The following is a 13,236-nucleotide window of genomic DNA, read 5'->3' on the forward strand; positions in this document are numbered from 1 at the left end:
GTGTTTCACACGGACGGCTATTTGTGCGGCACAATGCACTCGTTTTTGCTGTTCCTATAACGTAGCATGCATGATGCTAGGCGTGAAAATCACGAGGGAAGAGAAGTTGATGCAGTGATGTTTACAGGCACTCGTTCTGCGTTTTTACTCATCCGCTGGCCGTGGCTTCATGGCGGATATGGCGCTATGCCTCCGAGGATCTCTGAGTTTACACGCTGCCTGCATGACTCGCTGGTGTGAGACAGCGCTCAGTTTGTGTCTGTAGACTTCAGGGCATTTCATAAACTTCTCTGACTCGACAGTTTCTTAGAACCCCGTCAGGCCTCAAGATTTAAGTCCTGTTTTGATGCTTTCCCTCTCTCTCTCTCTTCAGCATGCACACGTTTTACATTTAATTGTAAGCGCACTGATGTCTTCATAAAAGCTACTTCTCCAAAAACTTTCAGCATCATAAATAACTTGATAAAACTTGTATTAATAATAATTTGTAACCAATTAAACAGAAACACACTATTGCCACAGACAGTTTCCAGGGAGAGGATCCCTAAGACCCCAAATATGGCATCATCTAATGTCATTATTTCACTTCCTGTCCTTTAACTTTAATGAATGTAAACTTGTCATCAGAACTTCATTGCACTTTGTAAAATCTATTTTCTTTAGAGAACCTGTTAATACCAATTTTTAATGTAGAACTAGTTCATTTAAGGGGCCCAGCTTCTGTTCTCATTTGTCTAGAACTACTTCTCTTAAAAAGCAAAAGTGACAGATCAAAAAAATGCAGTATTTCTTTTTAGAGTACTCGATTAATTGACAGAAGAATACTAAATTTCAAAAGAATTGTTTACTGCTGCCCTAGAGCAGAGTGCATCCAGGTTGAGACTGATAACTTGAAGAATGACAGATATTACCGTTCAGTGCAAAGACAGACTGTGGCGCCCCCTGCTGTTGTCCGGTCTGATGGCAGTGGGAACAAAGGAGTGTCTGAAGCGCTCAGTTTCACTCCTGGGTGGGATGAGTCGATGGCTGAATGAGCTGCCCATCTGCCACAGCTCGGTGAGAGGGTGAGAGGGCTTATTCAAGACGGAGGGGATTTTGTCCTTCACCCTCCTCTCAGCCACGGTCTCTAGACAGTCCAGTTCTAGACCCACCACAGAGCAGGCCTTCCTCACCAGTTTGTTGAGCCTGTTGATCTCACCAGTCTTGCTGCCACCCCACTGCACACCCCAGTTGAGAAGAGAGCACTGGCCACCACAAAGTGGTAGAAGATCTTCAGGAGCCTGCTGCAAACACCCAACGACCTGAGTCTCCTCAGGAAGAACATCCTGCTCTGTCCTTTCCTGTAGAGGGCATCAGTGTTGGGAGTCCAGTTTATTGTTTATGTAGACTCCAAGGTATCTGTATGACTCCACTCTCTCCACTTCTTCCCCCTGGATGATGACAGGGACAGGGGGGCTCCTGTTCCTCCTGTAGTCCACCACCACCTCCTTGGTTTTGCTGATATTGAGCTTCAGGTGGTTACTGTCACACCAAGTGGCGAAGCTCTCTATCAGTCCTCTGTACTCCTCTTCTTCATCGTCGCTGACACATCCAACTGTGGAGGATTCTTTAGAAAACCTCTGGAGGTGGGATGATCCCGAGTTGAACTGAAAGTCCCACATATACAAGGTGAAGCAAAGAAAGCTGCACTCCTTGTGGACCAGCGGGATATTCACCAAGGCCATCAGGTTGTCAGTTTTGTTTGTGAGTGACCTCACGCTCCCCATGATGACCCTCACGTTCCCCATGATGACCCTCACGTTCCCCATGATGACCCTCACGTTCCCCATGATGACCCTCACGTTCCCCATGATGACCCTCACGTTCCAAATGATGACCCTCACGTTCCCCATGATGACCCTCACGTTCCCCATGATGACCCTCACGTTCCCCATGATGACCCTCACGTTCCCCATGATGACCCTCACGTTCCCCATGATGACCCTCACGTTCCCCATGATGACCCTCACGTTCCCAATGATGACCCTCACGTTCCCCATGATGACCCTCACGTTCCCCATGATGACCCTCACGTTCCCCATGATGACCCTCACGTTCCCAATGATGACCCTCACGTTCCCCATGATGACCCTCACGTTCCCCATGATGACCCTCACATTCCAAATGATGACCCTCACTCTCCCCATGATGACCCTCACGCTCCCCATGATGACCCTCACATTCCAAATGATGACCCTCACTCTCCCCATGATGACCCTCACGTTCCCCATGATGATCCTCACATTCCACATGACGACCCTCACGTTCCAAATGACGACCCTCACGTTCCAAATGACGACCATCACGTTCCCCATGATGACCCTCACGCTCCCCATGATGACCCTCACACTCCCCATGATGACTGATAAGGTTTAACTCTCCTGCCCAGTCTGCTCTCTGGCTCTAACTCTGCCTTTGTTCCCACGGCAGCATCCTTGCCATATCTCGTTCGGGATGCGTGCAACGGGACGTCCTGCTCATGTTTGAGGAGGAGGAGTTCCTCACAGGTGTAGACAAAAAGGTTCCAAATAAAATCATGGAAAGGCTACTCAACTACAACTAAAACACTGCAGCAATGCAAACAACTGGACACAAAAATAATCCAGAATAAGTCCTAAAAGAGAGCAAAACAGTGAAAAGGGGTCGGAGCTGCTGCAATAGGCTGCCGACTCTCTCAGCACCCGGGACTGGTAGTTACAAAAACCATGAAGTACAAAACAATGTTCTGACTGGGCACATTACTAAAAATATGAGGGTTTGCATGAAATCCTGACCCTAATCTAGCAGTTTTTAGATCACTGTGTCAACCCCATGTGGCACATCTATGGCCTCTCTTTGGTCCAGCTCGCCTCCGTCTTTATAGTTTTAAATCTAACATGCAGTCTAGTGTCCTCTTTTAGTTCAGCTGTGATATGATTGGAGCAGAGCTGCCACGCTCTAACATCGTCATTTCAACTGAGATAAGTCACTTATTACAAGCCCAAGACCATGAAAACATTGACTGCTGGACTGCAGGGTTCTGGTCTGAGTGGTGGACTAGACTGCAGGGTTTTGGTCTGAACGGTGGACAAGACTGCAGGAATAGACTGCAGGGTGTTGGTCTGAATGGTGGACTAGACTGCAGGGTGTTGGTCTGAATGGTGGACTAGACTGCAGGGTTTTGGTCTGAATGGTGGACTAGACTGCAGGGTGTTGGTCTGAATGGTGGACTAGACTGCAGGGTGTTGGTCTGAATGGTGGACTAGACGGCAGGGTTTTGGTCTGAATGGTGGACTAGACTGCAGGGTGTTGGTCTGAATGGTGGACTAGACTGCAGGGTGTTGGTCTGAATGGTGGACTAGACTGCAGGGTGTTGGTCTGAATGGTGGACTAGACTGCAGGGTGTTGGTCTGAATGGTGGACTAGACTGCAGGGTTTTGGTCTGAATGGTGGACTAGACTGCAGGGTGTTGGTCTGAATGGTGGACTAGACGGCAGGGTGTTGGTCTGAATGGTGGACTAGACTGCAGGGTGTTGGTCTGAATGGTGGACTAGAGTGCAGGGTGTTGGTCTGAATGGTGGACTAGACTGCAGGGTGTTGGTCTGAATGGTGGACTAGACTGCAGGGTGTTGGTCTGAATGGTGGACTAGAGTGCAGGATTGGTGAGTTCTGTAGGGTTTCTTCTCCCTTAATGAGGAAAATAATCATTTTATAATCATCAATAGTAAAGAGAACACAGAGACCATGTCAGGACTGTCCATCACTATAACAGACCGACTAGTTCATGATTTATGAATGTTTGATTTATTAGTAAAAGTTTGAATGAGGTCCTTTTCAAAGTAAACAGTGTTAAATTTGACTTGTACTGATTTTTGCTAACCTGACATGCCAGATGGATTTGTTTCACACATCCAGCTCCAGGAAACATTTGAGAAAAGGCAGAGGCTTTGAAAAAACTCGCAGTGTGATTGGATGAACGTTCTGTCACATCTTTACGGGCCAATCAGAGCAACAAAACACGTGACGTAGCTGCTATCGAGGTGTGCCTGTACTCAATCATTGGGCTAATATGGCTGCGTACAATTTCTAATCGATGTTTAAGACACTAATTGGTCTATATCCTTTGCAGTCTGTTTTGTCCTTTCCCTCCTTTGGTATGACTGAAATAAACGCCTCACTCCATGGCGGTGGGATGGCCCCACCCCTTAGAATATAATTAAGATTCCTTTATAAAGGAAGCAGGGATTCTCTCATGCACTTAGACCATTCTGGAAGAATCCATCACACCCTGGTGATTTACTGGCGCTGAGGTTTGAAATTCCACGATCAATCTCTTCAGTTGAGATTTCACAAATTAGTTTGTGGTTTTGGTCTTTACCTATAGAGGGAAGGTCTAATGATGAGACAAACTCTGAATTGTTAGTCTGTCTGCTTTTCCTGGTTGTGTATATAATAATGTGTAGTATTTTTCAAATGCCTTCTGGATTTCCTCTACCTTCGTGGTCATCTTGTCTGTTATTGGATTAATTTTATGGATTGTATTTTCAGCCTGCTGTTTCCGAAGTCTCCATGCAAGCAACTTGGATGCTTTAGACCCCGCCTCGTAATATCATTGTTTCATGAATCTTAGCTTTTTTTCAATTTCTTTGCTAAGAGTTTTATCTGTTTCCTGTTTAACAGGCCTCATTTGTTAACGTATAGAAGACTTGTTCTTCATAGAGTGAAGTTGCTCCAGGTTCTTTAACTGTTCCTGCAAATCTGACAGCCTTTTAGCTCTCATCTTCTTTAGCATCACACTCTTAGCAATAATTTTGCCTCTAAGAAATGCTTTTGCTGCATCCCATAAAATTGCAGGGTTAACTGTTCCATTATCATAATGTTCCATGCACATTTTCAATTCCCTAGTCATTTCAGTTTTAAGTGCTTGACTTCTGTGTTTTTTTAAAAGAAAACAGCTCACTGCGGTTCTCTGTTCTTCTTTTTAAAGATTTATTTTTGGCCTTTTTGCCTTTATTTGATAGGATAGGACAGGGGATAGAGTCGGAAACAGGGGAGAGAGCGGGGAGAGACATGCAGGAAATAGTGCCACGGGCCGGATTCAAACCCGGGTCGCCTGCGTATATGGCATGCGCCTTAACCACTCGACTACTGGCACGCCTCTCTGTTCTTCTTTTAATGAAGAAATGTCGTCAAGTTCTGATAAAACTGGCGCTCTAGCAGCATCCACGCTAATCTCTTCCTCCATAACTGCACCAGCTCTTGCTGCTGCTTGTTTACGTCACGACTCTGCTGCGCCTGAAAGTACCGCCCCTCGTCACTGATTGGTCCTGTCACTTTTTAACCAGGCCCAGATAGTTCAGATGGGAGCTTTGAAAAGATGGATTCACCAGTGAGAAACAAGGAAACGGGCGTATCCATCTGTTTTGAAGTGTTAGATTTTTGCCCTTTCTGCATACAATTGTATTAAAAATCTAGTAGAACAGTCTATTTTAATCACTAAACTGGTGTCATCTGGAGCTGGATTAAACATCATTCAGACTCTTAGACGACATTTTAAAATACTGTGATACATATGGCGCACTGTAATATGTCAAAAACATACAGTGATATAAATCTGAGGCCAGATTGTCCAGCTCTAGCTTCAGGTTAAAGTAGTGATGTCTTACAGTTGGTGGCGTGGACATTTTCCTCCAGCTTACAGTACAGTCGTAGCTCAGAGACGATCCAGGCGCAGAGCTTGGTGAACTCAGGTGAGGCTGCTCCTCTGTTGGCAGCAGAATCCAGAGCTCCATCCTCCAGCAAAGGGCCCTGGTACCTACAGAGACATGGGAAAACATTCCTACAGTTAACATTAACCCTTAAAGGAGCCTTATCAGAGGGCCCTGGTACCTACAGACACATGGGAAAACATTCCTACAGTTAACATTAACCCTTAAAGGAGCCTTATCAGAGGGCCCTGGTACCTACAGAGACATGGGAAAACACTCCTACAGTTAACATTAACCCTTAAAGGAGCCTTATCAGAGGGCCCTGGTACCTACAGAGACATGGGAAAACACTCCTACAGTTAACATTAACCCTTAAAGGACCTTATCAGAGGGCCCTGGTACCTACAGAGACATGGGAAAACACTCCTACAGTTAACATTAACCCTTAAAGGAGCCTTATCAGAGGGCCCTGGTACCTACAGAGACATGGGAAAACACTCCTACAGTTAACATTAACCCTTAAAGGAGCCTTATCAGAGGGCCCTGGTACCTACAGAGACATGGGAAAACACTCCTACAGTTAACATTAACCCTTAAAGGACCTTATCAGAGGGCCCTGGTACCTACAGAGACATGGGAAAACACTCCTACAGTTAACATTAACCCTTAAAGGAGCCTTATCAGAGGGCCCTGGTACCTACAGAGACATGGGAAAACACTCCTACAGTTAACATTAACCCTTAAAGGAGCCTTATCAGAGGGCCCTGGTACCTACAGAGACATGGGAAAACATTCCTACAGTTAACATTAACCCTTAAAGGAGCCTTATCAGAGGGCCCTGGTACCTCCAGAGACATGGGAAAACACTCCTACAGTTAACATTAACCCTTAAAGGAGCCTTATCAGAGGGCCCTGATACCTACAGAGACATGGGAAAACACTCCTACAGTTAACATTAACCCTTAAAGGACCTTATCAGAGGGCCCTGGTACCTACAGAGACATGGGAAAACACTCCTACAGTTAACATTAACCCTTAAAGGAGCCTTATCAGAGGGCCCTGGTACCTACAGAGACATGGGAAAACATTCCTACAGTTAACATTAACCCTTAACCCTCCTAAGTGCGACACCCAGGTCCATAAGGGTAAAAAATACCCTCCAATAAAGAGTGCCACAAAAAAATACGTATTGATGTATCATTCCAATTTTTTTTGCATTTATACCTTAAGTAACTTCAGTCCTCACCAAGCATAATGGAAATTATCGGAGTTTCAAAATTTTAACTCTTTAAATGCCAGTTTTTGTGATGAGAACTTGTTAAAAGAAAAAACACAAAAAGTGAATCATTTTCCATTACATACATGCAAAACTGAATTTTTTGAGGTGGAATTATCTGAGCCCAGGAGTGTCAAAGATTGGCATCAAGATTGATTTTTAACAATTTTTAATATTTTGGTGCCCGATTGTATACAAAGTGCGACACCCAGGTCCCTAAGGGTAAAAAATACCCTCTGCCATAAAAGATATATGTATTAATGTATAATTGCAATGTTTTTTGTATAAATATTTTAAGTCACTTCAGTTATCACCATTCATAATGAATACTCATTATGTTTCAGAATTTAAACCCCTTAAATGCCAGTTTTTGTGATAGTACATCATTATTTTTCAACCCTCCTAGGTCCATAAGGGTACGTTTTACCCTTTTGGACTGATGATGCTCCTTTACCACCACCGCCAAATGCACATACCAGATGTTCTTAAATCAAACGCGGAGAACAACCAGAAGGGCAACTAGAAGAAAGTGTGTTAGTTTTCTGTGATATTCTTCTTCTACTGTGGTACATTTCCGTGGCAGTGTTACAGCGCCACGCATAGGCCTGGCATATGTACTACAGCGTTTTCAGTCGTTTCAGTGGTTCCGTGTTTACACGGATATTTCCTGGAATGAAGGGGGGAGAGGAGCATGCAGACAGAGCCTGGGACACACTCCTGGACAAATGTGGGGGGTTTATTTGTTTGTTAGTTTTACCTTCTCCTTTCATTTAACCTCAGATCAGTATCCAGCTTGGATCAAATAAACTCATGCCCACCAAGTCTGCCCCAAATCTGGGTGTCATGATAATGAGCAGCTAACCTTCAAGGTTCTTGTGGCCTCGATTGCTCAGTCCTGCTGATTTGACCTCTGTAATATCAAGAGGATCAGACCCTCCCTGACAGAACATCAACACAGCTCCTGGTACCAGCTCTTGTGATATCACACATTGACTACTGAAGCTCATTACTGGCAGGCCTCCATGCATGCACAGTTAGACCTCTGCAGATGATCCAGAAGGCAGCAGCACGTCTGGTCTTCATCCAATCCAAGGGAGCTCATGTTACTCCTCTGTTCATTTCTCTACTCTGGCTTCATCTCCATCATTCATAACTCGAATCTGCTCCTGTTTACCTGGTTTATTTTGTTTATTTGGTTTAGTTAGGGGTGGTGGCTGGTCCAGTTAGCTTATTTTGGTTAGGTTGGTTTAGTTAGGGGTGGTGGCTGGTCCAGTTAGGTAATTTTGGTTAGGTTGGTTTAGTTAGGGGTGGTGGCTGGTCCAGTTAGCTTGATTTGGTTAGGTTGGTTTAGTTAGGGGTGGTGGCTGGTCCAGTTAGGTTATTTTGGTTAGGTTGGTTTAGTTAGGGGTGGTGGCTGGTCCAGTTAGCTTGATTTGGTTAGGTTGGTTTAGTTAGGGGTGGTGGCTGGTCCAGTTAGGTTATTTTGGATAGGTTGGTTTAGTTAGGGGTGGTGGCTGGTCCAGTTAGCTTATTTTGGTTAGGTTGGTTTAGTTAGGGGTGGTGGCTGGTCCAGGAGGTTATTTTGGTTAGGTTGGTTTAGTTAGGGGTGGTGGCTGGTCCAGTTAGGTTATTTTGGTTAGGTTGGTTTAGTTAGGGGTGGTGGCTGGTCCAGTTAGCTTGATTTGGTTAGGTTGGTTTAGTTAGGGGTGGTGGCTGGTCCAGTTAGGTTATTTTGGTTAGGTTGGTTTAGTTAGGGGTGGTGGCTGGTCCAGTTAGCTTGATTTGGTTAGGTTTGTTTAGTTGGGGGTGGTGGCTGGTCCAGTTAGCTTATTTTGGTTAGGCTCGTTTAGTTAGGGGTGGTGGCTGGTCCAGTTAGGTAATTTTGGTTAGGCTGGTTTAGTTAGGGGTGGTGGCTGGTCCAGTTAGCTTATTTTGGTTAGGCTGGTTTAGTTAGGGGTGGTGGCTGGTCCAGTTAGCTTATTTTGGTTAGGCTGGTTTAGTTAGGGGTGGTGGCTGGTCCAGTTAGCTTATTTTGGTTAGGCTGGTATAGTTAGGGGTGGTGGCTGGTCCAGTTAGCTTATTTTGGTTAGGCTGGTTTAGTTAGGGGTGGTGGCTGGTCCAGTTAGCTTATTTTGGTTAGGCTGGTTTAGTTAGGGGTGGTGGCTGGTCCAGTTAGCTTATTTTGGTTAGGCTGGTTTAGTTAGGGGTGGTGGCTGGTCCAGTTAATTTTTTTTTGGTTAGTTTGGTTTAGCTGGTCCAGTGGCCGATTGTGGATTAGCCACCAGCCCTCTTTTGTTATTTTTGGTTGGCCCCTGATTGCGCCCTTTTGTTTCATTAATTTAATTTACAAGCTGATTGCCTTTTCAATTTTCTTAAATTTGAACCTCAGTTAATTTGTGTTATTTTGTGTATGTGACTTGTCTCCTTTCGTTTAAACCTTTTTGTGGTTGTGAATTAACTATCTAAGAGGCCATTACAATAACTATCACAGTTTACAGTTAAAGAATTAAAAACCTGAACAAGACTGTTATTACATTGTAATAATTATTATAACTATTAAATTAATTTACAGTTAAAGAATTAAAACATAAACAATAATTAGGCCCCGAGAACCGAGTGGTGCGAGGACCTAATTGTAATTGCTCGGATTGTTTTTATTTTTATTTGCCATCATTGCATGGACTTTTGAGGCCCTTCACATTTCTGAATTCACGGGAAACTTTGCACATACATCCGGTCTTGCGAAAACTTTTCTGGGTCCCAAACATGAAAATTCAGAATTGCAAAAAATAGCGCCCCCTAACAGTTTTCAAAGTTAAAGCCCCCTCCTTTGACTTTGTCGTAGTTTCATCAAATTTTGTGTGCAGGTGCGGCTTGGGGAGATCTACAAAAAAGCCTCTTGGGCCAACACTATGGCTGTTTTCGATTTGGCCTACTGCATACTCCTGCCAAACACAGTATGCAGTATGTATTGCACACTGTGTACTGCGTTGGACAGTAGTATGCAGTATGAATACCAGTCGGACGTTATTGTGTAGTATGCTTGGCCTGGTTTAGCTGGTATCCGGTATCCAGAAGTACGTCATACCCTGGTCAATATTAAATGAGGCACACATTGGTTTCCATCCATTTGCGTACAGATTTGATTTTTGGGGATTTTTGTAGCTGTTGTTTTTAGCTTAGCATGTATAGTGCAGTGAAAGGACACACTTGGCAGCACCGTTCCGGCCGTTACGAGCCTTAAGGGCAAAACAAAAACAACAGTGACCTTATTACAACTTATTTCGCTATAGTACACGTTAATGAGGTAAAGCTAAAAGGTAATGGCACGTTTTGTAACCGTCAGTTGCTCCGATGAAAGTTCTCTCCGCTATTATGAACTCTGACCTGGTGCTTTGCATTGTGGGTAACAATAGGCAAAGCAGATTGGTCCGATGCATGCAGTGAAATTTTCCAGAATCAGTACGTCATCCGGGTATTTTTGGCATACTGCAACTTTCACATTTGTTTGCATACTGCATACTACATTTTGGGCAAATCAGGATGCACTGCTAGTGTAGTAGGAAAATTCAGAAACAGACTCTATCTATAGTTTACAGACCAGGACCGTCTCTAATATTATTATTATAGTAGTTTACAGACCAGGACCGTCTCTATTATTATTATTATTATTATAGTTTATAGACCAGGACTGTCTCTAATATTATTATTATTATTATTATTATTATTATTATTATTATTATAGTTTACAGACCAGGACCGTCTCTATTATTATTATTATTATTATAGTTTATAGACCAGGACTGTCTCTAATATTATTATTATTATTATTATTATTATTATTATTATTATAGTTTATAGACCAGGACCGTCTCTATTATTATTATTATAGTAGTTTACAGACCAGGACCGTCTCTATTATTATTATTATTATTATTATAGTTTATAGACCAGGACTGTCTCTAATATTATTATTATCATTATTATTATTATTATTATTATAGTTTACAGACCAGGACCGTCTCTAATATTATTATTATAGTAGTTTACAGACCAGGACCGTCTCTATTATTATTATTATTATTATAGTTTATAGACCAGGACTGTCTCTAATATTATTATTATCATTATTATTATTATTATTATTATTATTATTATTATTATTATAGTTTATAGACCAGGACCGTCTCTAATATTATTATTATAGTAGTTTACAGACCAGGACCGTCTCTATTATTATTATTATTATTATTATAGTTTATAGACCAGGACTGTCTCTAATACTATTATTATCATTATTATTATTATTATTATTATTATTATAGTTTACAGACCGGGACCGTCTCTAATATTATTATTATAGTAGTTTACAGACCAGGACCGTCTCTATTATTATTATTATTATTATAGTTTATAGACCAGGACTGTCTCTAATATTATTACTATCATTATTATTATTATTATTATTATTATTATTATTATTATTATTATAGTTTACGGACCAGGACCGTCTCTATTATTATTATTATTATTATTATTATAGTTTATAGACCAGGACCGTCTCTATTATTATTATTATTATTATTATTATTATAGTTTATAGACCAGGACCGTCTCTATTATTATTATTATTATTATTATTATTATTATTATAGTTTATAGACCAGGACCGTCTCTATTATTATTATTATTATTATTATTATTATAGTTTATAGACCAGGACCGTCTCTATTGTTATTATTATTAATTATTATTATAGTTTACAGACCGGGACCGTCTCTAATATTATTATTATAGTAGTTTACAGACCAGGACCGTCTCTATTATTATTATTATTATTATTATTATAGTTTATAGACCAGGACCGTCTCTATTATTATTATTATTATTATTATTATTATTATTATAGTTTATAGACCAGGACCGTCTCTATTATTATTATTATTATTATTATTATAGTTTATAGACCAGGACCGTCTCTATTATTATTATTATTATTATTATTATTATTATAGTTTATAGACCAGGACCGTCTCTATTATTATTATTATTATTATTATTATAGTTTATAGACCAGGACCGTCTCTATTATTATTATTATTATTATTATTATTATTATTATAGTTTATAGACCAGGACCGTCTCTATTATTATCATTATTATTATTACTATTATTATTATTATAGTTTACAGACCAGGACCGTCTCTATTATCATTATTATTATTATTATTATTATTATTATTATTATTATAGTTTACAGACCAGGACCGGCTCTGCGGGTCCACCGTGACTCAGCACTATTCTCCGGGTTTATAACAGCGCGTGCAGACAGCAGGACTGTGGATAAACAGCCTTCATCAGCAGAATAACGAGGACGACCACATCCATTAGCCATGTTAGCTCTAGCTGTAGCTTTAGCAGCCTGCTAGCTCTAACAGGAGGCTGGTTTTTAATCTCATCTCCAAACAGAACTCCGATTAGAACTCTTCTACTCACCCTAAATCTTCAAGAGAGACCAGAATGTCATTCTCCATCTCAGCAGTCGTTGGTTTGGATCCACAGTCACAGACTACGAGCTCTTCTTTCACATCAGCCAGCTCAGCTGATACACGTTTTACTTCGATGTCTTCTTCTACGGATTTATTGACAGTCAATCAACGAGGGTGAGGCCAGTTACCGCCGCCTGCTGGGCTCCGATCCTCTCTACAGGCATTATTACTGTATTAAAGACTGGCGTTGAAAATAAAAATTAAACCCGGAAATAAGACGAAGTGGCATTGAAACAGTTAAACTTTAAAAAGTGTTGATAGCATAAAACACAACGCTGAAACAAAGTTTATAGATTTAAAATCATGTTGTTTTTAAATAATAATTATGATTATTGTTATTGATTGTTTGTTTTTGAATATTACATTTCGATAAACTCTTCTGAGGGCTCCATGAGTCACTCTCTTTGACAAAGGCAGACTTCATTTTTCAAGAATGTTTTATTGTGACTTTTTCGTTTTTAAAGAAAGCTCTAAATACGTCTCAGTACAAAACTTTGTCCGTTGTTTGTGTTTTTTTTCCTTTTAGTTTTTATATAAACCTTTATTTCATCAAGTCAAACAAATGCAAAAACATTCAAGAGCTGCAGGTTGTAGAAATGTTCAAAGCTAGGACGTAATTTGGGTGTGTGTGGGGGGGGGGGGGGGCATGTCCCCTGCAGTTTTTACCATCCAAAAACAATGCTA

At 41.3% G+C, this 13,236-nt stretch overlaps 1 protein-coding gene across 1 annotated transcript in view; it reads right to left on the bottom strand.

The window, feature by feature from the left end:
- The window catches only part of fam98a (family with sequence similarity 98 member A), a 48,178-nt gene extending 35,527 nt beyond the window's left edge, over positions 1–12,651 (bottom strand). The window contains exons 1-2 of the mRNA XM_041782429.1: positions 12,500–12,651; positions 5,685–5,833 (exon numbers count right to left, since the gene is read on the bottom strand). Of these exons, the coding sequence (XP_041638363.1) occupies positions 5,685–5,833; positions 12,500–12,537 (187 nt within the window). The 5' untranslated portion in view covers positions 12,538–12,651. The remainder of the gene's footprint in view (positions 1–5,684; positions 5,834–12,499) is intronic.
- Between the last annotated feature and the right edge of the window lie 585 nt (positions 12,652–13,236).

The sequence above is a fragment of the Cheilinus undulatus genome, unplaced genomic scaffold (assembly GCF_018320785.1).
Source record: "Cheilinus undulatus unplaced genomic scaffold, ASM1832078v1 Contig11, whole genome shotgun sequence".
Lineage (NCBI taxonomy): Eukaryota > Metazoa > Chordata > Actinopteri > Labriformes > Labridae > Cheilinus > Cheilinus undulatus.